Here is a 19733-nt window from a genome sequence, read left to right as displayed (position 1 = left end):
CTCGAGAAACTTCTTTGAAGAGCAAGGAACTATGTGAAGCTTAGCTCGATTTTCAAGAATTTCGTGGAATTCAGGGAGTTTTAGTAAATGGAAATATTTTAGAACAACATGATGTTCTGAGATCTTGGTCAAATTTCCGGAACATAGGAGACTCAGGAAATCTTCGACAACTCCAGAAACGTTCTTATTGTCTGAGAAACTCAAAATAGTTTATGTATTTTTTTTTTTTTTGCTATTGGGCTTATGCTTATGCGTTTATGCTTATGGGCGACTTTTAGTAAACTGCAGCAAATTTCCGAGTACATGGTAGTAGCTTAGGGACATTAAAAAGTGACCGGGAACCTAAGAATGTCTCAGGGAACATCAGAGAAGGTTGAGAGATCTTCAGAGTGAATTCTAAAGAGATTTAGAGAACCTTAACGAAGTTTAGTAAAACAATTCAAGGTAATTTTAAAGAAGTTCAGAGAATTTCAAGACAAATCAAGGCAACCCCTGAGAAACTTTGAAACAGAAGATCCGAAAATAGCAGCGAGTTTCAGAAAAATGTAGGCTACAATAAAGAAATTCATGGATCATCCGAAAAGTTTACAGTACTAGAGTGACATTAAAGATACTGCAGATTAGTTCAGGGACGCTCAAAGATACTCAGGTAACCTCAAAGCATTCAGGGAAGCCGGCGACGGTGGTGTAGTGGTAAGCGTGACTGCTTTCGAACACCCCAATGGGTCTGGGTTCAATCCCAGAGGTCGGTGGGATTTTTTCTGAGGCATACAAATCTCTGGTCACTTCTTCTTTTGGAAGGGAAGTAAAGCCGTTGGTCCCGGCCCATGTGTGTTGTGAATGGGTGCGATATCCTACGCAGGTGTGGAAGCTGCCTTCCTGCACATTCGGTTGCCGTCAATGGATGGCAATCGATGTCCGTCGGTGATTGGCACTAGATTGCGGAACAGAGACCGACGTTAAATAAAGGAAATAGAAGAAAAGCATTCAGGGGCCAATCATTGGAGTTCCAGGATCTTTATATAAATTGAAACAACTTCAAATAAGATCAACGAATGATAGAGTTGAGCAAACTTCAGAGAAGTTTAGCAAATTTCAGAGAAGTTTAGCAGGCTTCATGGTTGTTATAAATTTTTTCCCAAACATGTAGAAAACCTCGAAAAATCTTGAGAAACTGTACAGATCATCAGGAGAAATTAGAAGAAGAGTTCAGCAACTTTATCGTAGACTGTAAAGCATCAAAGAGATCAGAGATGATTAGGAGTTCTTCAGAGATGATCAGAGGATAGAAGGAGTACCTTAGAAGATCTTCAAAGACATTAAAACGAACCTTTTTCAAGATCATGGTTGATATGAAAAGTTCATATACTTTTCCAAAAAAAACTAGAAAACCGCAAAGAAACTTCAGAATTTTCAAAGTATATCTGGAGAACTTAGAAGAATTCAGAGATCCTTAGAAAAAAATAGGAAAGTTCCGAGCAGCTTAAGAAACCATATAGACGTACAGAGAACTTCGGGAAGCTCAGGGAACTTCAAATAAATTTAGGAATAGAAGTTCAGGGAATACCAGAAGAGCTCTGGGAACGTCAGAGAAGTTCATCAGATTTCAGAGAAGATTAGAGAAATTCATAGCAGTCTAGAGAATGGTAGAAAGCCTTGTGGTACCTCTGAAATTAAGGAAGCCTCAGAGAAACTTTACAAACCTTAAAGACGATCAGAAAACCTTGAAGAAGACCAGGGAACATCAAAGAAAATCAGATGAGTTTTGGGAACCTCAGAGAAGTTCAACGAATTCCATAGAAGTTAAGTGAGGTTTAAAGTAGTCTAGTTGATGGCAGACAGACTTATGGTATCTCAGAAGAGCTTAGGAAAAATCATAAAAAATTAGGGAACCTAAAAAATTTTTTAGGATGTTCAGAGAACCTCAGAGAAGCACAGGGAACTGTAAAGAAATTCAAAAAGAGATCTTCTGGGAATATCTTCTTCTTTATTTCTCTATTAAAGAGACTTTCAGCCATCGGCTGGTTTAATACTGGGAAGGGGAGAGGTAGCTCATCGATTCTTCCGGTTCGCCTCCTAGCATCGTGCTATAAGGTACCAGGCGGTAACCAGGGTAGTTGATCGATAGCTCGATGACGTCATTTCGTTGGCGTTTGCAATGGGAAATTCTCATAGCAGGCGTTGACGATGGGACGTTGTCGAGTTGTTGAATAGCAACTATCGTGGTAACTCACCGATTACCTGTCGATCTGCCAAATTTGGAAAGACGTCTGCATTGAATTGTCTCATATAATAATATTCCGCCCACTATATCACAAGAAATTGCTAGTAGCTGAGTGGAATGGAGATAAGTTAAGCATTGGGTACAGGACCAAGTCTTCCCTGGGTGGTGCCAAAAGATGAGCGCAATAGAATCATCAAGTTGCCATAAGGCACGGAATGAGACTATTGCATGGCTGGGTAGTCAAAGTCTTCCATTCGTTAGTCATTTCAGGTGGATTAGAACAGGTTTAGGTTTAGGGTGGGCGTTGGCCAGATTTGGATTTTTCAGATGTAATCCTGGATAGGACCCTGTCATTGAACGTCGCGTGAAAGTGGAACTTAATGAAGGCCTAAGTACTTTTTCGTAGTTTTTAGTTTTCGGATTTGAAAGATCGTCGGTTACAGTGGCCTGCTTACTGAGCAGAAAAACGCGGTCCCAGGTCCTTACATATCAGAAAGATTTATGGTAAAATTGCTTGTGTATCGTGTATTTTGCGAAACTCGTTGTCGTTGGTTCCGGGTTTAAATGGATACACAAATTTGAGCAACGGTATTATGTGATATGAGGGGCTCAGTGGCCTTAGAGCAACCATTTTTGCTAACTGAGCAGAACATCATGAGTCTAATCTCAGGCCCATCCACATTCAAGATTCGTCAATCGTTTTATTTGTTAATATGACTACATGGTAATAACAGCAACTCGGTGATTAAAAAGGTGCTCGTCTGCCTAGTGGCAAACGTTTTTGCTTACTGAGCAGAAGATCGTGGGTTTAATCCCAAGCTCCTTCGCGTTATATGATCGTTAAGACATCAATTCAGCTTATCGTTTACCAAAACGAACCCTGCTGCAAACCCAACCCTCTTATCCAACATCCCAGTGATTCCTCGTGGAAGTGCAGAGGTGTTCTCGGCTTCCATCAAAGCGAGTGTCATGTCAACACAATCCTTCCCATTCCTTTCATGACCTGTGTTCGGGCGCGGCCGGCGCTGGTATTGCCTAATTTAAGATCACCAGTTTTTACACATTGAGGATGATTGCTAGTCCCAAGCATCGTCTATTGGTTCTCTGTGTAATTACAGCTGATCTGGCAGTAACAGAGTAGCAACCGTGGACGGTCAATCAAGCTCAAGCTCAAGCTCGGCTGGTTTAATACTGGGAATATCAACGAAGCTCTGGGAACCTCATCGAAGTTCAACAATTTTCAGCGAAGTTAAGTGAACTTCAGAGTAGTCTGAAATATGATATAAAGACGTACGAAGTATCATGGCTCATGGGTCCTCTGAAAAAATAGAGAACCTAAGAGAAGCTAAATAAACCTTACAGTCGCTTGGAGAACCTCAGAAGGGTGTAGGAAACATCACATAAATTCAGGAAACTCAGAATGATCAGGGCTGGGAACCTCAGAGAAGTTCAACGAATTTCAGAGCAGTTAAGTGAGCTTCAGAGTAGACGATTCAAAGGAGTTCAGGGACTCTCAGAAAAATTGAGGGAACCTCAGAGAAGCTTTAGAAACCTGAGGGACGTTCAACGAACTTCAGAAAGCTTAAGGAATTTCAGGAAAAATTCTGGAAGAATACTTCAGGGAAAACCAGGCGAGCTCTGGGAATCTCAGAGTAGTTAAAATCAGAGAAGGTAACCCAAGTAATAATTTTGGTTTTATGAGGGTTCTGCAGACCATGATTTAGACTTGTAGAATGCTATAAAACCTGTAATGTTACTTGGGAAGTAAACTTCATAGTACATAATCAAGAGAATGCAAGAAAGACCTCAGATTAATGCAGGTACCCTAAAAAAAATTGAGGGACGTCAAAGAAACCTTACAGACGATCAAAGAACCTTAGGCGTTTTCATGGAACATCAGAGAAATTTAGGAAACGAAGACTAGGGAACCTCAGGGAGCTTTGGGAACTTCAAAGAAGTTCATCCAATTTCAGATAAGTTTATTGGACTTCATAGCTATCTAGAAAATGGCAACATAGGAAATATTTACAAGTTCAGCCATCTTGCTAAAAACTCAGTTGTAGTTTGTGTAATCTATAAACAAATCGTACAAGATCAGAAAACTTCGTAGAATTGAGCGTAACTTTCCAGCAATTCACAGTTCTTTAAAAAAATAATTAGAGAGCTCCGGGATAAGTTAAATGGATTGGAAAGAAGTTCAGGGAGCTTTAATTGAGTTGTGAAATTGAATTACGGAACCTTTGTATATATTTTATAAATCTTAGTTGATATCCATGGATTTTCAATATGATTTCAATAAAAGGTTTATTCAGTATTATTATGAAGATCAGAAATACTTCTTCACAGAATTCAAATGTTTCAAATTAAGACAAATCTTCAAAATGAATGAAAAGATTCAACCCTTATATGAGACGTTTGCGTGTAGCAATAAAGAGAATAACGTATGAAGGTCAAGCCGTGAATAAGCAATTGGGTTCTTTAAGGATATTGAGGTAAATGCATATTCGTAATCTGCATTAAAAATGGAACCCAAACCCAAAATTTCATCAATTTTGGTACACTCGAACTATTTTAAATAAGCACGATTACATTTGCAAAAATCGCCTTATTAGCACCCCTCGGTGTCACTTTGTATGGGAGCGAGCTGTCAGTTTGTCAGTTTAGTGTCAAACAGTGAAGTTTATTTTGCTTTAAATCTTGATTTAAAAATCGAGATGAAAGTGTGTGGGTTCGAAAAAAATATCACTGTACTCAGAAAACAAAGTTCTTTCAGATGATATATAAAAACAGATATAATTTTCAAAATTAAAGAACCCAATTAATGCAATTTGACAGGTAGCAAAACGTCATTATCATTTTAACATCATTTCCATCTGCTGGACGATTTACGATTACGATTTACAATGACAGCACTGCTGGCACTCTGACTGTTAATGAAAGACAATGTAGCTGCCGATATTTTTTAAGGACTTGAATGAATTTAAATTTGGTTAAAATTTGACAGTACAGATTTTTCGTTTTGACTATATTTGTATCGTACAGGTGATTTGAGTATTCAATGTTATATAATATTTTAATAAACTTTCAAAACCTCTGGTCAACAGTAAAATAAACCCAAATTAACGAGCTGCTTGCGACCCACCAATGAATCCATGTCACCGAGGTTCTCGATCGGCTCAATCTTCGAGCAACATAACGGAGCCGAACGATATGGCATTCATCAATCTAGAAAACAATGGAATCCATTCCATTCGGCCTGGCAACCCTGTCAGCCCAGTAAGCAAGAGATACTTATAGATATGGAGAAAGAAAAAAAAAACCGAATGTCCGTATCCTTTCAAATTTGAACCCCCATGCGAGTGCGGGTGCGGCAGACGGAAGGTTAACGGAGCACGTTCACTGTGAGATGCAGTGTGGAGTGGGCCTGTGGGAAACTCCACGGGATCAATGGAAACGAGACGAAGGAGAACCGGAGCGGATCGAAGCAGAGCGGAAGGAACAAACTCATTTATGGCTCACTGGAGAGACCCTTGTTGGATTCGTTCGTCGTCGTCGTCGTCGTCCTTTCAACTGACTGGAAGCAACACACGATGTGAGAACCACATTGAACCCAAAAGGAGAAGGAGTAGGAGGAGGAAGAGCACGTGTGTGTGCGCGCACGGGTGACGGTGGGTAGGCGGACGAGAGCAAGCCATTTTAATGATTTTTCTTCTGCGAATGGGAAATCACCGTGAAAAATTTTCTGCTGGTAATCCTTTTTTCTTTCAGTTGTTGTGCTCACCTTACTACTCCTGATAAAAAAGCACCCTGTATTTTCGCTGTCACACATTTGAGCAAAATGATTGACACTGAACTTTCTCCTTAGTTGAGAGAGTTTGATTGCGTGGGAGGGGGATAATACTACATTTGATATGCTTCCGATAATCACAATCACATTCGCACTGGACCTGCGTTGGCCTTGGGGATCACATTTGCTGCAATTTGGAACTGATCTCCCAATCCGAAATTGCTTCTACAGATTTTATCACAATTCAATAGCACTGGCAAATTTCCTCTTTGCTCGTAATTTGGCACTCTGTCGAAAATACTCCTCTTTCCGTGGTAAATTTTCCGCACAATCAAGAACTCTCCGCTACTCTTTCACACATTTTTTTTTCCCCTGAGATTGGTGGTGTTCCAGTTCTTCCTTCTTCGAAATGGTAGGACTCCTGTGGAACTACGCGACCACGGACAACGAGCGAACGATCGAATGAACGACGAGGCCACACAAATATGGCGCTTCTTTCCCAGTCCGTCTTGAAGGAAGTATCCGAAAAACTGAGCTGCTCCGTGTCCTGCAGACTTCGCCACGGAACGCTCCAAACCTCGACGAAGAAACCGAAAGGGAGATTCACGCGCGACTGCCAGAGCGAACACGGATTCTAGAGTTCTAGACCCATCGAGTATTGCGAACGAGGAGCAGAGGCTAATTTTCGTCACTCACCCCGAATCGGGTTTTCCCAGCGATCTAGTACTGCCATACCACCCACCCGTCCTTCATCGGTCTCTTTCTCTCCGCCACCAAAAACCAAGTCAATTCCAATTGTTGTTTTATGTTGAATCTTGTGACCACCTAACAAGTTACTGCCACTGACACTGACAGCGCCGTCAGAGTGTGAGTACGGTGGTGGCGCTTGTATTCTAGTACCACCTTCCTTCCGAAATGAGTTAAGAATTTTTCCCGTTCGTACCGATCCGGTCGCTTGTGTTGGTACGCGACCTGACGAGAGCATGCCAGAGCGCAAACTCCGACACACAGGACACTCTACACTGCTACTGCTACTGCTGCTGCTGCCTTGAAACCTGGGAGGGGGTTTCGTTCATGGAATCCTCTTCTACCACCACCCCCAAACATAAAACGCACACGCACACGAAGCACTCCAAGCAATGGCGGTGGTCTCCCCGTCCGTTACTACTCTGGTACTACTACTACACGTCGCCTACCACGATGACAGCTCCGCACCAATACTTAGTCAGTCGTCGGAGGCAGTAAGCTTGAAAGAATTCTTCATTTACTATACGACTCGAACCGACTCCCCCTGAGGATGAGCTTTGCGAAGGACATCACTCGACACGACGACGACGACGACGACGGGAGTCGAAAACTAGTTGAACGGTCGGTCAGTTGGTTTTGGTCACGGGGGAACAATCGGGCAGATTTTTTTTAGCTCTATAAATAGACAGACACAGTTGTCAATTGGAAGCACGCGAGAAGGGGGGGTGGCGGACGGTGGAACGCCTTCAATGATTACCAACGATAATGAATTACCCGGAAGGATTGTATTTCAATTAATAGGTTGTTGTCGGGAGGGATTTAAATACGGATTGAAATCAATTGTCTGTCGGTTGGGGAAGATTTCCAAGAAATCAACACATTCTGAGTTTGCTGCCTTGTTGTTCCGAGGAAATAGAATAGCTGAGTGTGATTTCTTCGGATATCTGACTCCAACGTGCGTTGATTGCGATCCACTTTGAGAAATTGCCTAAACTCGCGATCCATTTATATTGAAGACCGATATAGTAAGGCCAAAATGACCCTTGAGATCACTGAAAAGGCCTAACAATCCCAACATATCCTTGAAACGTATAACGACATGAAAATACTTAAAACATCAAAACATTAAATCGTTCTAACGGTCTGAAATGCGAAAAATCAAACCAAGGAAAAAAATGGCCTTTAAAACCAATTTAAGTAATGCTGAATGGCTCTTAACACGCCCTCCAAGAGTGCGCTTCATACGAACCACATATGTATATGGAATTCACTAACTATCTGGGATTTGACTTAATTGGTTCCAACATGGAATAACTCGTGATCCTGCACACATAGAAGGTTACTGTCTTGGGCAAAGTTGTTCAGTTGATTAAGGCCTTATGGTTGGTAGACATCAGCTCTGAATTTTGTCACTACGCGGCGCTACTGTGCATGTGTATTTGCTGCTTAAGCTATATCTTCAGATACTGGCCATCAGTCTTCAGAAAAGTTGTTCAGGTGACCAATACAATACGGACGGTAGGAAATTTAGTTGATAATTCATAAACTACGCGGCGCTAGCGTACAAGGGAATATTTGTATAAGCTATATACTGAGATCATGGCCTCCTAGGAAATTGCTGTTTTCGACAAAGTAGTTCATTTGACCGAAACCTTTGGGATGGTGGCCAGACAAGTTGAACATGTATTCACTACGTGGCGTTAGTGTGCATGAGTATTTTCTGCTTATGCTATATCGCGAGATCCTGGCCATCCAGAAACTTTCTGTCTTGGGAAAAGTTGTTCAGGTGACCAATACCTTTCGGACGGTGAGCAGATTAGTTTTTTTTTCCCTTGATTTGTCTTCCGTCGATCTTGTTTTCCGTGCTGAGCACCAATGCTACCGATGCCAGGGAGGCAGCTCTCACACCTGGATCCTACCTATCGACTCATTAATTCATGAACCGGGGACCAACGGCTTTACTTCCCTTCCGAAGGAAGGCGTGATCAGAGATATTATGCTTCAGAACATCCCGGCGGCGCCGACTGGGATTGAACCTAGGCCTTCTGGTGTGAGAGGTAATCACGCCCACCACTACATCACCGGCGCCGTTGAGCAGATAAGTTAACGCGGCGCTAGTGTACAAGTGAATATTTGTATCAATCCATCTATCTCAGCGGCAGTGTTGGAAAAATATCAAAAAATCAAATCTCACCAATGCCCAAGATCAGGCTTGATTTTCGTAGACAAAAATCAACAAACAAATATCTGCGGTTGATTTTGCAAGCTATGATATCGCAGCTCGGAATATCAAGCTAACAGAACTCACCATCTGCAAATCTCACCAAACTGTGGTGAGATTGAGTTTAATTTTTTTTTTTTTTATTTTTTTTTAACTCTTTATTTGTTCCAAATTCAAAATAAATTACATTTCATTTTAACCTAGGTGCTCCAGTTACTGCAGTAACGTACCAGCCTTAATTGTTATGATATATATCTAAGTGTTTTTACATTGTTCATGTCTTGGCAATTCAGTATTTTAAACAGGTTTTTTAACCTGCATGTCAGTATAACAATTGATATCTTAAAACTAAAAACTAAAACTAAATCTTATCTAAGTATAAAGGGAATTAATCGATGCAATTGAGGATTGCAATGATTTTTGCCTGAAATTATTAATTATTTTGCTGGACATTTGTGCTAAAGTCTCAACATTCGAAATTCTATGTACTTCGGTTGTACTGTACCAGGGAGGCAACTTCAAAATCATTTTCAGAATTTTGTTCTGAATCCTTTGAAGTGCTTTTTTCCTGGTAGTGCAGCAACTAGACCATATTGGCACAGCGTAAAGCATGGCCGGTCTAAAAACTTGTTTAAATATTAGAAGTTTATTCGTCAGGCAAAGTTTGGATTTCCTGTTTATAAGAGGATACAAACATTTTATATATTTGTTACATTTGGCTTGAATGCCCTCAATGTGATCTTTAAAAGTTAATTTTTGGTCAAGTATTAATCCAAGATATTTCACTTGGTTTGACCAGGAAATTGGAACTCCGTTCATAGTGACTATGTGACTACTACTAGGTTTCAAAAACGAAGCTCTAGGCTTATGTGGAAATATTATAAGTTGAGTTTTGGAAGCGTTGGGAGAAATCTTCCATTTTTGTAAATAAGAAGAGAAAATATCTAAACTTTTCTGCAGTCTGCTGCAAATAACACGAAGACTTCTTCCTTTAGCGGAAATGCCTGTGTCATCAGCGAACAAAGATTTGTGGCAACCCTGAGGCAAATCAGGGAGGTCCGAAGTGAAAATGTTATACAATATAGGCCCAAGAATGCTACCCTGAGGAACTCCTGCCCTAACAGGTAGTCGATTAGATTTGGAATTTTGATAATTTACTTGAAGAGTTCTGTCAGTTAAATAATTTTGAACTAATTTCATAATATAAAGTGGAAAATTAAACTTTTTCAATTTAGCAATCAAACCTTCATGCCAAACACTGTCGAATGCTTTTTCTATGTCTAGAAGAGCAACTCCAGTTGAGTGGCCTTCAGATTTGTTTGAACGAATTAAATTGTTAACTCTTAAGAGTTGATGAGTAGTTGAATGCCCATGGCGAAATCCAAACTGCTCATCTGCAAAAATTGAGTTCGTATTGATGTGAAGCATCATTCTATTCAAAATTATCTTTTCAAAAAGTTTACTTATTGAAGAAAGCAAACTTATTGGACGGTAGCTAGAAGCTTCAGCTGGATTTTTATCCGGCTTCAAAATTGGAACAACTTTTGCATTTTTCCATTTATCAGGAAAGTATGCCAAATGGAAACATCTGTTAAATAATTTTACCAAGAAAGACAAGGTACTCTCTGGGAGTTTTTTGATGAGGATATAGAAAATTCCATCATCACCTGGAGCTTTCATATTTTGAAATTTTTTAGTTATAGACCTTACTTCGTCCAAATCAGTCCCCCAGGAATCATCAAAAATATTTTCCCGAGAGAAAATATTCCGAAAATCCCGAGCAACCTGATTCTCAATAGGACTAGTAAGACCTAAACTAAAATTATGGGAACTCTCGAATTGCTTAGCAAGTTTCTGAGCTTTTTCCAAATTTGTGATCAAAATTTTACCACCTTCTTTAAGCGCTGGAATTGGCTTTTGAGGTTTTTTCAAAATTTTTGTGAGTTTCCAAAAGGGTTTGGAACTCGGGTCTAATTTAGAAACATTATTTTCAAAAGTTTTGTTCCTCAGGGCAGAGAATCGCTTTTTAATTTGTTTTTGCAAATCTCGCCAGATAACTTTCATGGCAGGATCGCGTGTTCTTTGAAATTGTCTCCTACGGACATTTTTAAGACGGATCAAGAGCTGAAGATCATCGTCTATTATAATTGAATCGAATTTAACCTCGCATTTTGGTACTGAGGCAGCTCTTGCTTCAACTATAGAAGTAGTCAGAGATTCAAGAGCATAATTAATTTCATCTTTGGTTTGCAAAGGAATGTTTGGATCGAAGTTATATTCCATAAATGTTCGATATTGCTCCCAATCAGCTCTATGGTAATTAAAAATAGAGCTGTTGGGATTACAAGTTATTTCTTGGGATATTTCAAAAGTTACTGGAAGGTGATCAGAACCGAAGTCAGCATGGGTAACCAATTGGCTACAAAGTTGACATGAATCAGTTAAGACCAAATCAATGGTTGAGGGATTTCTTGCAGAAGAAAAGCATGTTGGACTGTTTGGATATTGAATAGTGTAATAACCTGCAGAACAATCATCAAACAGAATATTACCATTGGAATTGCTTTGAGCATTATTCCATGAGCGGTGTTTTGCATTAAAATCACCAATAATGAAGAATTTAGACCTATGACGGGTAAGTTTCTGGAGGTCACCCTTGAGAAAATTCTTTTGCTGGCCTACGCATTGGAATGGCAAATAGGCAGCTATAAACGTAAGTTGTCCAAATTTTGTTTCAACAGAAACTCCCAAAGTTTCAAAAACTTTGGTTTCAAATGAAGAAAGAATTTTATGCTTGATTCGTCTATGAATAATGATGGCAACGCCACCACAGGGTCCATCAAGACGATCATTTCTATAAATCAAGTAATTTGCGTCCTTCTTAACCTTATGGGCAGGTTTAAGGAACGTTTCAGTTATAACGGCAATATGCACGTTATGAACTCTTAAAAAGTTAAATAGCTCGTCTTCATTATCTTTAAGAGATCGAGCATTCCAATTAAAAATGTTTAATGCTTTAAAATCCATTACTGAATTTTAAAGTCATGACAATATTATTAGCAAATTTTACTCCAGTTTGAATAGCATCAAACATGGAGTTAGATTTAAGCATATCAGAAATCATGTCAATTAATGAATTCTGTAAAAATTCCATTTTAGAGGCAGTAATGCTTCCTAAGTCAAAATTATCAAAATTTCCGTTAGAACGTTGGTTAGTATTTTGATTTCTACCCGCTGCAATAGCAGCATAGGTAGCTCCATTAACTCGCTGAACATTGTTAGCAGCGAGGGGAGTAGGTACAGATGAAACATTTGAAGCAGGGGTGATATTTGTACCTACGGGTACGAATGTAGAATTTGTTCCTCGCTGACCGTTGTTAACAGCAGAGGAATTTGTACCTGGTCGGAAACGTGGAGCGTTTCCTACCTGTCGGTTAGAACGAGATTGTAGGATCGCTTTGCGAGTCTTACATTCCCAAAAATTGGATTTGTGGTTTTCACCACAATTTGAACATTTAAATTTCTTAGGATCTTCCTTCACAGGACAGTCGTCCTTTGCGTGAGAGGAATCACCACAATTCATGCATTTAGCTGGCATGTAGCAATTTTTAGTTCCGTGACCCCATCCCTGGCACTTACGGCACTGAGTGAGGTTTTGGAAATTTCCTCCAGTCTTCCTGAAGTGTTCCCACTTCACTCGGACATGGAGCATAAGGCTAGCTTTTTCTAAGGCCTTAAGGTTGTTTAGTTCACTAGACTTGAAGTGAACTAAATAAAAATCATTAGAAATCCCGTTGCGCGAATCGCCAGGACGGGATTTCATTTTCATTTTGATTACTTGGAGTGGCACAACTCCAAGTAATTTTGCCAGTTCATCTTTGATCTGATCCAGGGATTCACCACTGGGCAGTCCTTTCATGACAACCTTGAACACACGTTCAGTTTTGGTGTCGTAAGTAAAAAATTTGTGCTTCTTCTCAGTAAGATACTTGAGAAGACATTTGAATCCGTCCAAGGTTTCAGCCAATACACGGCATTCACCACGACGTCCAATTTGTAGTGAAAACTTAACTTTCACGAAATTCAAAAGTTCCATGCGAAGAGCATGGAAATCGGTAGTGGTTATCACAATAGGGGGAATCTTTTCCTTCTTGGCATTAAGCCGGGAAAGTTTACTAGAATTTTTCTTGGATGATGGATCATTCTCATCATCCGTGAGCAAATCAAATTGATTACTCAAATTAATTTCTTCAGAAGGGGGGTCAAGAGTTTGCCCCTTTCTTTTGCGTTTAGGCGCCATGGCGCAGAATTTTTTTTTTTATCCAAATCGACTTCCAAGCAGATTACTATAAGAATCTGAAGGATCGAAGAGGAATTTTCCAAATCGATATCCAAGAAGGATTACCTCGGGTAGGGTCCAAACAAGGATCGAAGAGGAATAAGAGGAGTTGAACAAGGTAGAAAATTTTTACAGGTTGAGCACTGTAAAGTGCTGTTTAAATTTGTTGTAGCTTTAGGTAGTAGTAATACTTCCTTAAGCAAAAAGCAAATAGATCCGCACGGCAAGAGAGCACGATGCGGACTGAGATTGAGTTTAATGATTTTTGCTTTACACCCGGATGCAACCGAAACTTCCATAACGGCTGGCAGCAGTCCCTTCGTGTCTGCCATCGCTGAAGAGTAAAAAGAGATAGCAAATTATACTTTCTCTTTCTAAGAAAACGATGTGGAACGGAATCATTTTTGTGTCGAGTCAGCTCTCAGCTTGATTTTTTGCACATTGTGAATAGTCTCGCAATATCAAAGGAGCTTGTAAAATCAATATCAAGCATGATATTTTGTTCCAATATCACGCGTGATATTGAGAGCGTATGAGAGCGGAAAAATATTATTTGATTGATGATTTTGCCAACACTGCTCAGCGGTTCTCAAACTTTTCTTAATACGCCTTTTTAATGCACCACCAACGTAGAGTGCGCCACGCGAGTTCGAGAAGAAACGTCAACCAAACCGTTTGTTTACATCAGAATAACTATTTTTCACAGCGCTAATTACAGCATTTTTCATTCAACATCTTGCCAATTTCTATCGGTAATTGTCTTATTGTATGATTTTCCACAGATCTGAACTGATTTGCACCTTAACTATTCACACACAAGAAATCCGGAAGATTATAACCACTAAGGAACTTTTCTAATTTTCAATTTTTCTCAACAAAAATGTTCCACAACATCAGCAGGATCTTTGCAAAAACGTTACAGAATTAAATTTTTCAACCGTAGATTAAGTTCTCGAGCATCTCAGATGAATCAATTTACCAGGAAAAGTAAAAAAGTGTTCCGTTTCCTATGTCTCAAGGCAAACATTTCTACTCACAACACTCTTTTTGACGTTCTCCTATTCACCACCAGAGGTTGAATCGATCGTTTAGTTCCCATTAAAAAGGCCTATTGTGACCAGTCTTGTAAGTGGTCACCGTAGTCGACATATTTTCTGTGATAATCGACTGTCTTTGCTTGCGACACTTGCAAAACAAGCTATCAAATTACAGTACCAAACTAAAATGTCATATGACAGGCTCTGTTGCCGAAGACTGTCACGAATGTATGTACTTTAGTTTTTCTCATAATAAGAGCTGCTGATGTTGTGCTTGTGTGAATTCTGAAAATAGCAAGCAATGATGCCCTAGTAATAACACTTCTGAACAGAAATGGTTTAATTAACACCAAATTGAGGAATTAGCACAAAATCACACATGTCATATGATAGTTATTTGAAAATTTTCTTTTTGCTCGAATGTTGTTCTACCGTTTGTGTTGTGTAAGCAAGACGACGGTAGAGCATGAGAGTGATGTGATGTGATGTGATGTAAAGGATACCACTCATTGCTGCAAGGCACAGCCATTAGACAGTGGATCATCCTCCAAGTATGACTTGATCAAGTACGATACCTGGTTGTATTCAATTTACCATTGTAAGAAGGGCCAAAAACGGAGGGGTGGACCCGTAAGCAGATACACTTACGCGCAATCCGCGGGATCAGGAGAATCGCCTTCCAATGATAAAATCCTACTACCCGATGTAGAACAAGCCATCATACGAGAGAACGTCCAATGAGTGGGGAGAAGAGCCCGCCGTCAATTCACGAAATGTTAATGACAGGGAGTTGGCAATTCCACTCTCCCCATCCAAATCGCTACAATCCGGTGCCCTGGTGGTCCCATCCCTCCCCTTTGCATTTAATGTTTGTTCTTAGCTTTTCAAAATCTTTAATAAATGCAAATCTTATCATCTGACCTATTCCGCGAGTCGTGCGAATCTCCACCACCAATGAGTCAACAAAAGTCACGCACTAGTGGGGTGACTCTCCGTGCAATCAAATGAAGAGTCACCTCACACGAGGCGACCACCGTCACCCTACTAGCGACAGAGAGCCATACTACTCGCAGAACAGGCCTGCAGGTGACGTTTAAAGCTCCACAATTTTACTGAAAATCTAAGAAAATTATTAAACAGAATTTAATAATATAACTGCAGAGCACAAGCAATTTAAATATACTGAGAACGTGTTGCCAAAATCGAAAGGATACTTTATATGTTTATTAATTTATCTTACACGACGGTAGAGCATGAGAGTACGAATAAAAATAGACTGTCGCGCATGTCAACGAAGCGAGTGTAATAAAAAAACGTCAACAGTTTCAACCCCTGATTGTGACCCGCTTTGAGAGATTCCATAAGCTCGCGATCCACCAATAATAAAAAGTAAGCCTGAAACCCGAAAACCACTTGGCATTAAAACTTCCAAATAGCTCCAAACGACGAAATAGTGAAAATTTCCAAACAAGTTAAACCGACAAAATTACGCTAAACCGCAAAATCAGTCCAAAATGGCCTGAAATGTGCAACAAAGGTCTGAACACACATAAAAGTAATCATAAAGCATGAGTAGCCATAAAACAACAAAGAAGTATTACAACTAAACATGGAACAACATTACAAAAATAACCTTAAAATGCGATTAGAACATCCGGAAAACTCTCAAAATAATATTCAATTTAAAAATAGGCTTAGTATTACCAAAAAAATTTTAAAAAGCTCAAAAATGACCTTAAAACTCCTAAAATAGGCTGACTGCTCTTATAATTATCCTGAAAACGACAGCGTTTTCATAAAAATTTCGAATCGTCATAATGGTCTTTAAGACGCTAAATCTTAAATGACCCAATAAAGTCAAAATTGAACTTTCCAAAATGACTTCTAAATGTCAAAATGAGCTCTAAATCTCCAAAATGGCCTGGCAACACCAGAATAGTCCTAAAATTTATTGACAGAACGCCAAATAAAATAACCCAATCGCTTAAATGGCAATGGAATTCGTAAATTATTGTGAAACTCCAACATATTTATGTGAGCAGAGATTTAAATTAGTTCAAGCAAATTTACAATACTTCTGACCAAGTAGTCTAAATTTCTGCGACCCACCTAAGAGCAGCCCGCGACCCATAGATTGAGAAACACTGATCTATCTAATATATTAATAAACGCCTAAGTTCGTCGGTTACGCTTTTGCTTCTTCTTCTTCCTGTTTTTTTTTTGCTTTTGGAAAGTGGAACATGGTAAACTCAAATGGAAAGTATAATCATAGAGGTAACTCTAAGACCAGAAGGTCCCGAAGAAACGAGCTCAACTTTTTGGCTCAGCTCTGGTACTATCTTCGTTTCCAAGCTAATCGATGCACCCCTCGAAACATAGGAAAATCCACGAACTCCTCATTTTATCTGTCAAACTTTCATAGCGAATCAAAACAAACATAGTGTAGTACTGGAATTTATACTAGAATGGGGTACGTTAATCGATTTGCTTGGGACCAATAGGCTAGTCAAGTAGTGAGCCAATTTAAAATCGTTAGTTTCGTATTGATTGTTGCTAGAATGTAGTGCACTATAAAATACTGAAGTACTCTAGTACACTAATGTAATATATTGATTTTCAAAAATCCAAGATGGCAACTTTCAGATTTTAAAAACTAATCAAATAGCCTACAATATGGGTATTTTTGGAACGCAAACGACGTGTAGAGACCAAAAATCGATGATTGATGCCATTTTGGAATCCGATATGGCGGCTGGTTTTTAAAAAAACTGTCAAATACCCTATAATATAGGTGTTTTCGGATAGGAAACGACGTGTAGAGGCCGAAAATCGTTGATTGACACTACTTTGGCATCCAAGATGACGGCTTCCAGATTTCTTTGATCAAAGATGGCGACTTCCGGTTTCTGAAAAACTCAAATACCATATAAAATGGATATTTTCGGAACGAAAACGACGTGCAAAGCCTGGAAATCGATGATTGACACCATTAAGGAATCCAAGATGGCGATTTAAAAACAAAAACTTTCGAACACCGTACAATATTGGTATTTTCAAAACGGAAACACCATGTCTTCTTCTTCTTCTTCTTCTTCTTCTTCTTCTTCTTCTTCTTCTTCTTCTTCTTCCTCGTATTCCAAGCTTATTTCTTATCGCATATTAACTTATTGTGTGCTCTCAACTTAGTGTTCTACACACTTAGACATAGAGGATGAGACGTAAACAAACATGTCATTGACTGAAAAATTGACACTCGTATATGTCAGTCTCAGAGCACCTAAATTTACATTAATTTTTCTAAGTGTGTAGATGCACTTCCACAGTTATTAATTGACAGCTTTCAATGCTTGTACTATTTTTGCCTTAGTATGATTGTGTGGCAAGTACAATCATATCGACAGTGAGCATGCATAAGGGCGAATACGTGATGATCGATTCTCTTCATCGATTTTCTCTTTGCATTGCTACAGCTAAGCGAAACATTTTTCTAGAATTTTTCAAGGCAGAGTAGTAACAGGTTGTATTGGCTATCAAAATCAACAGCAAACGCACCGAAAAACGTTAAATCTAGCGAGTTATTAACAAAAGAGAAAATCGACGAAGAGAATCGATCATCGCGTATAGGCCCTTATGCATGCTCACTGTCGAATATACTCTATGCCCAGGGAAACTGAAAAACTTTCCAACCCGAAAAAATCTTAGATCGGATTGGGAATTGTACCCAGCCACCTCCAGCATGGTCTTGGCTTTGTAGCTGTGCCTTTACCGACTGAGTTAAGGGAGGCGTAAACAGGCCGGAAATCGATGATTGTCAATATTTTGGAATCCAAAGTGACGGATTCTGGTTATCTAAAATCCAAGATGACGATTTCCGGCTTTGGAGAACCCTTCAACAATATGGGTAATTTTGGAAAGGAAACGACGAGTAGAAACCGAAAACCGATGATTGCTACCGTTTTCGAAACTGTTAAATGCCTTACAATATTGGTATTTTCTAAACGGAAACAACATGTAGAGACCGGAAATTGATAATAAATTCCATTTTGGAATCCAATGTGGTGGCTTCCGATTTTCTAAAATCAAGATGGCGACTACCGGTTTTTGAAAAACTGTAATAAACCCGAGGGGGGTGACACATCTAAATCTCAATTTAAGATGCTCAAAAAATCCCACACTAGCGAATCAATCTTCGAAAAATCTTCTTGCATTTCTCGCATCTATTTGCATCGCGCATCATTTTTTTTTGCTCAGCGTGCGAGCAGCTAGCCACAGCCCAACACAATCTTTCCTGCAGCGTAGATAGAGGCGTCCCCATTGAATAAACCCTTCAATATTGGAATTTTTGGACCAGATTGATTGCCTCCATTTTAAAATCCAAGATGGCGGCTTCCAGGTTTTGAAAACTGTCAAATACCCTACAGTATTGGTATTTTTGGAATGGAAATGACGTGTAGAGGCCGGAGATCGATGATTGACGCCACTTTAGAATCCAAGATGGCGGTTTCCAGTTTCTGACAAATATGTATACCGTGGACCCCCGTTAATCTGAACGACACATCGTGCATCGGTTTTAAAACGACGAGTAGAAACCGAAAATCGATGATTGCTGCCATTTTCGAAACTGTCAAATCCTTACAATATTGGTATTTTCGAAACGGAAACGACATGTAGAGACCGGAAATCGATAATTAATGCCATTTTGGAATCCAACATGGTGGCTCCCGATTTTCTAAAATCAAGATGGTGACCACCGGTTTTGGAAAAACTGTAATAAACCCTACAATATTGGAATTTTTGGACCAGAAATCGATGATTGCCTCCATTTTAAAATCCAAGATGGCGGCTTCCAGGTTTTGAAAACTGTCAAATACCCTACAGTATTGGTATTTTTGGAATGGAAATGACGTGTAGAGGCCGGAGATCGATGATTGACGCCACTTTAGAATCCAAGATGGTGGTTTCCAGTTTCTGACAAATATGTATACCGTGGACCCCCGTTAATCTGAACGACACATCGTGCATATTAACGGGGTTCATTTTTTATTTAAACTTATAGCGACCATCAGAATAGCTAATTTCGGGTAACATTTGCTGTTTTGTTTTGATTCTGCGTTCCGTTTCGCATCGTTCCATATTGCTTTACTCTATTCCAAGTGCTTGCATGACGTTTGAACAATTTTTAGATCGCATTGCGTGCAAATTACCGGAGTTCAAAATAAAAGGTGTTCAGATTAAGAGCGGTCAGATTACCGGGTTTCCACGATGGTGGTAATTAATATAGCGTATTGATATTAAAACTTAAAAAAATAATCTTCCAGGACTGAAAAACCCTCATTTCGGGAATAAGTCTAGTTTCAAAAGTTCTAGGAGATGGGATA

General features: G+C 39.5%; 1 protein-coding gene across 5 annotated transcripts in view; it reads right to left on the bottom strand.

The window, feature by feature from the left end:
• The window catches only part of RhoGAP100F (Rho GTPase activating protein at 100F), a 314040-nt gene that overhangs the window by 184210 nt on the left and 110097 nt on the right, over nt 1-19733 (bottom strand). Inside the window, exon 1 of one of the 5 annotated variants that reach the window (XM_065223164.1) lies at nt 6006-6544. The exons of the other annotated variants lie outside the window; for them this stretch is intronic. Within the exon in view, the coding sequence (XP_065079236.1) occupies nt 6006-6053 (48 nt within the window). The 5' untranslated portion in view covers nt 6054-6544. Of the gene's footprint in view, nt 1-6005; nt 6545-19733 lie in introns of those variants that run through there. 5 annotated transcript variants of the gene reach the window in all.

The sequence above is a fragment of the Ochlerotatus camptorhynchus genome, unplaced genomic scaffold, assembly GCF_037179485.1.
Source record: "Ochlerotatus camptorhynchus isolate MF236.1 unplaced genomic scaffold, CSIRO-AGI_Acam_v1.1 ptg000185l, whole genome shotgun sequence".
NCBI lineage: Eukaryota > Metazoa > Arthropoda > Insecta > Diptera > Culicidae > Ochlerotatus > Ochlerotatus camptorhynchus.
This window is presented reverse-complemented; position numbering and strand designations above follow the sequence as displayed.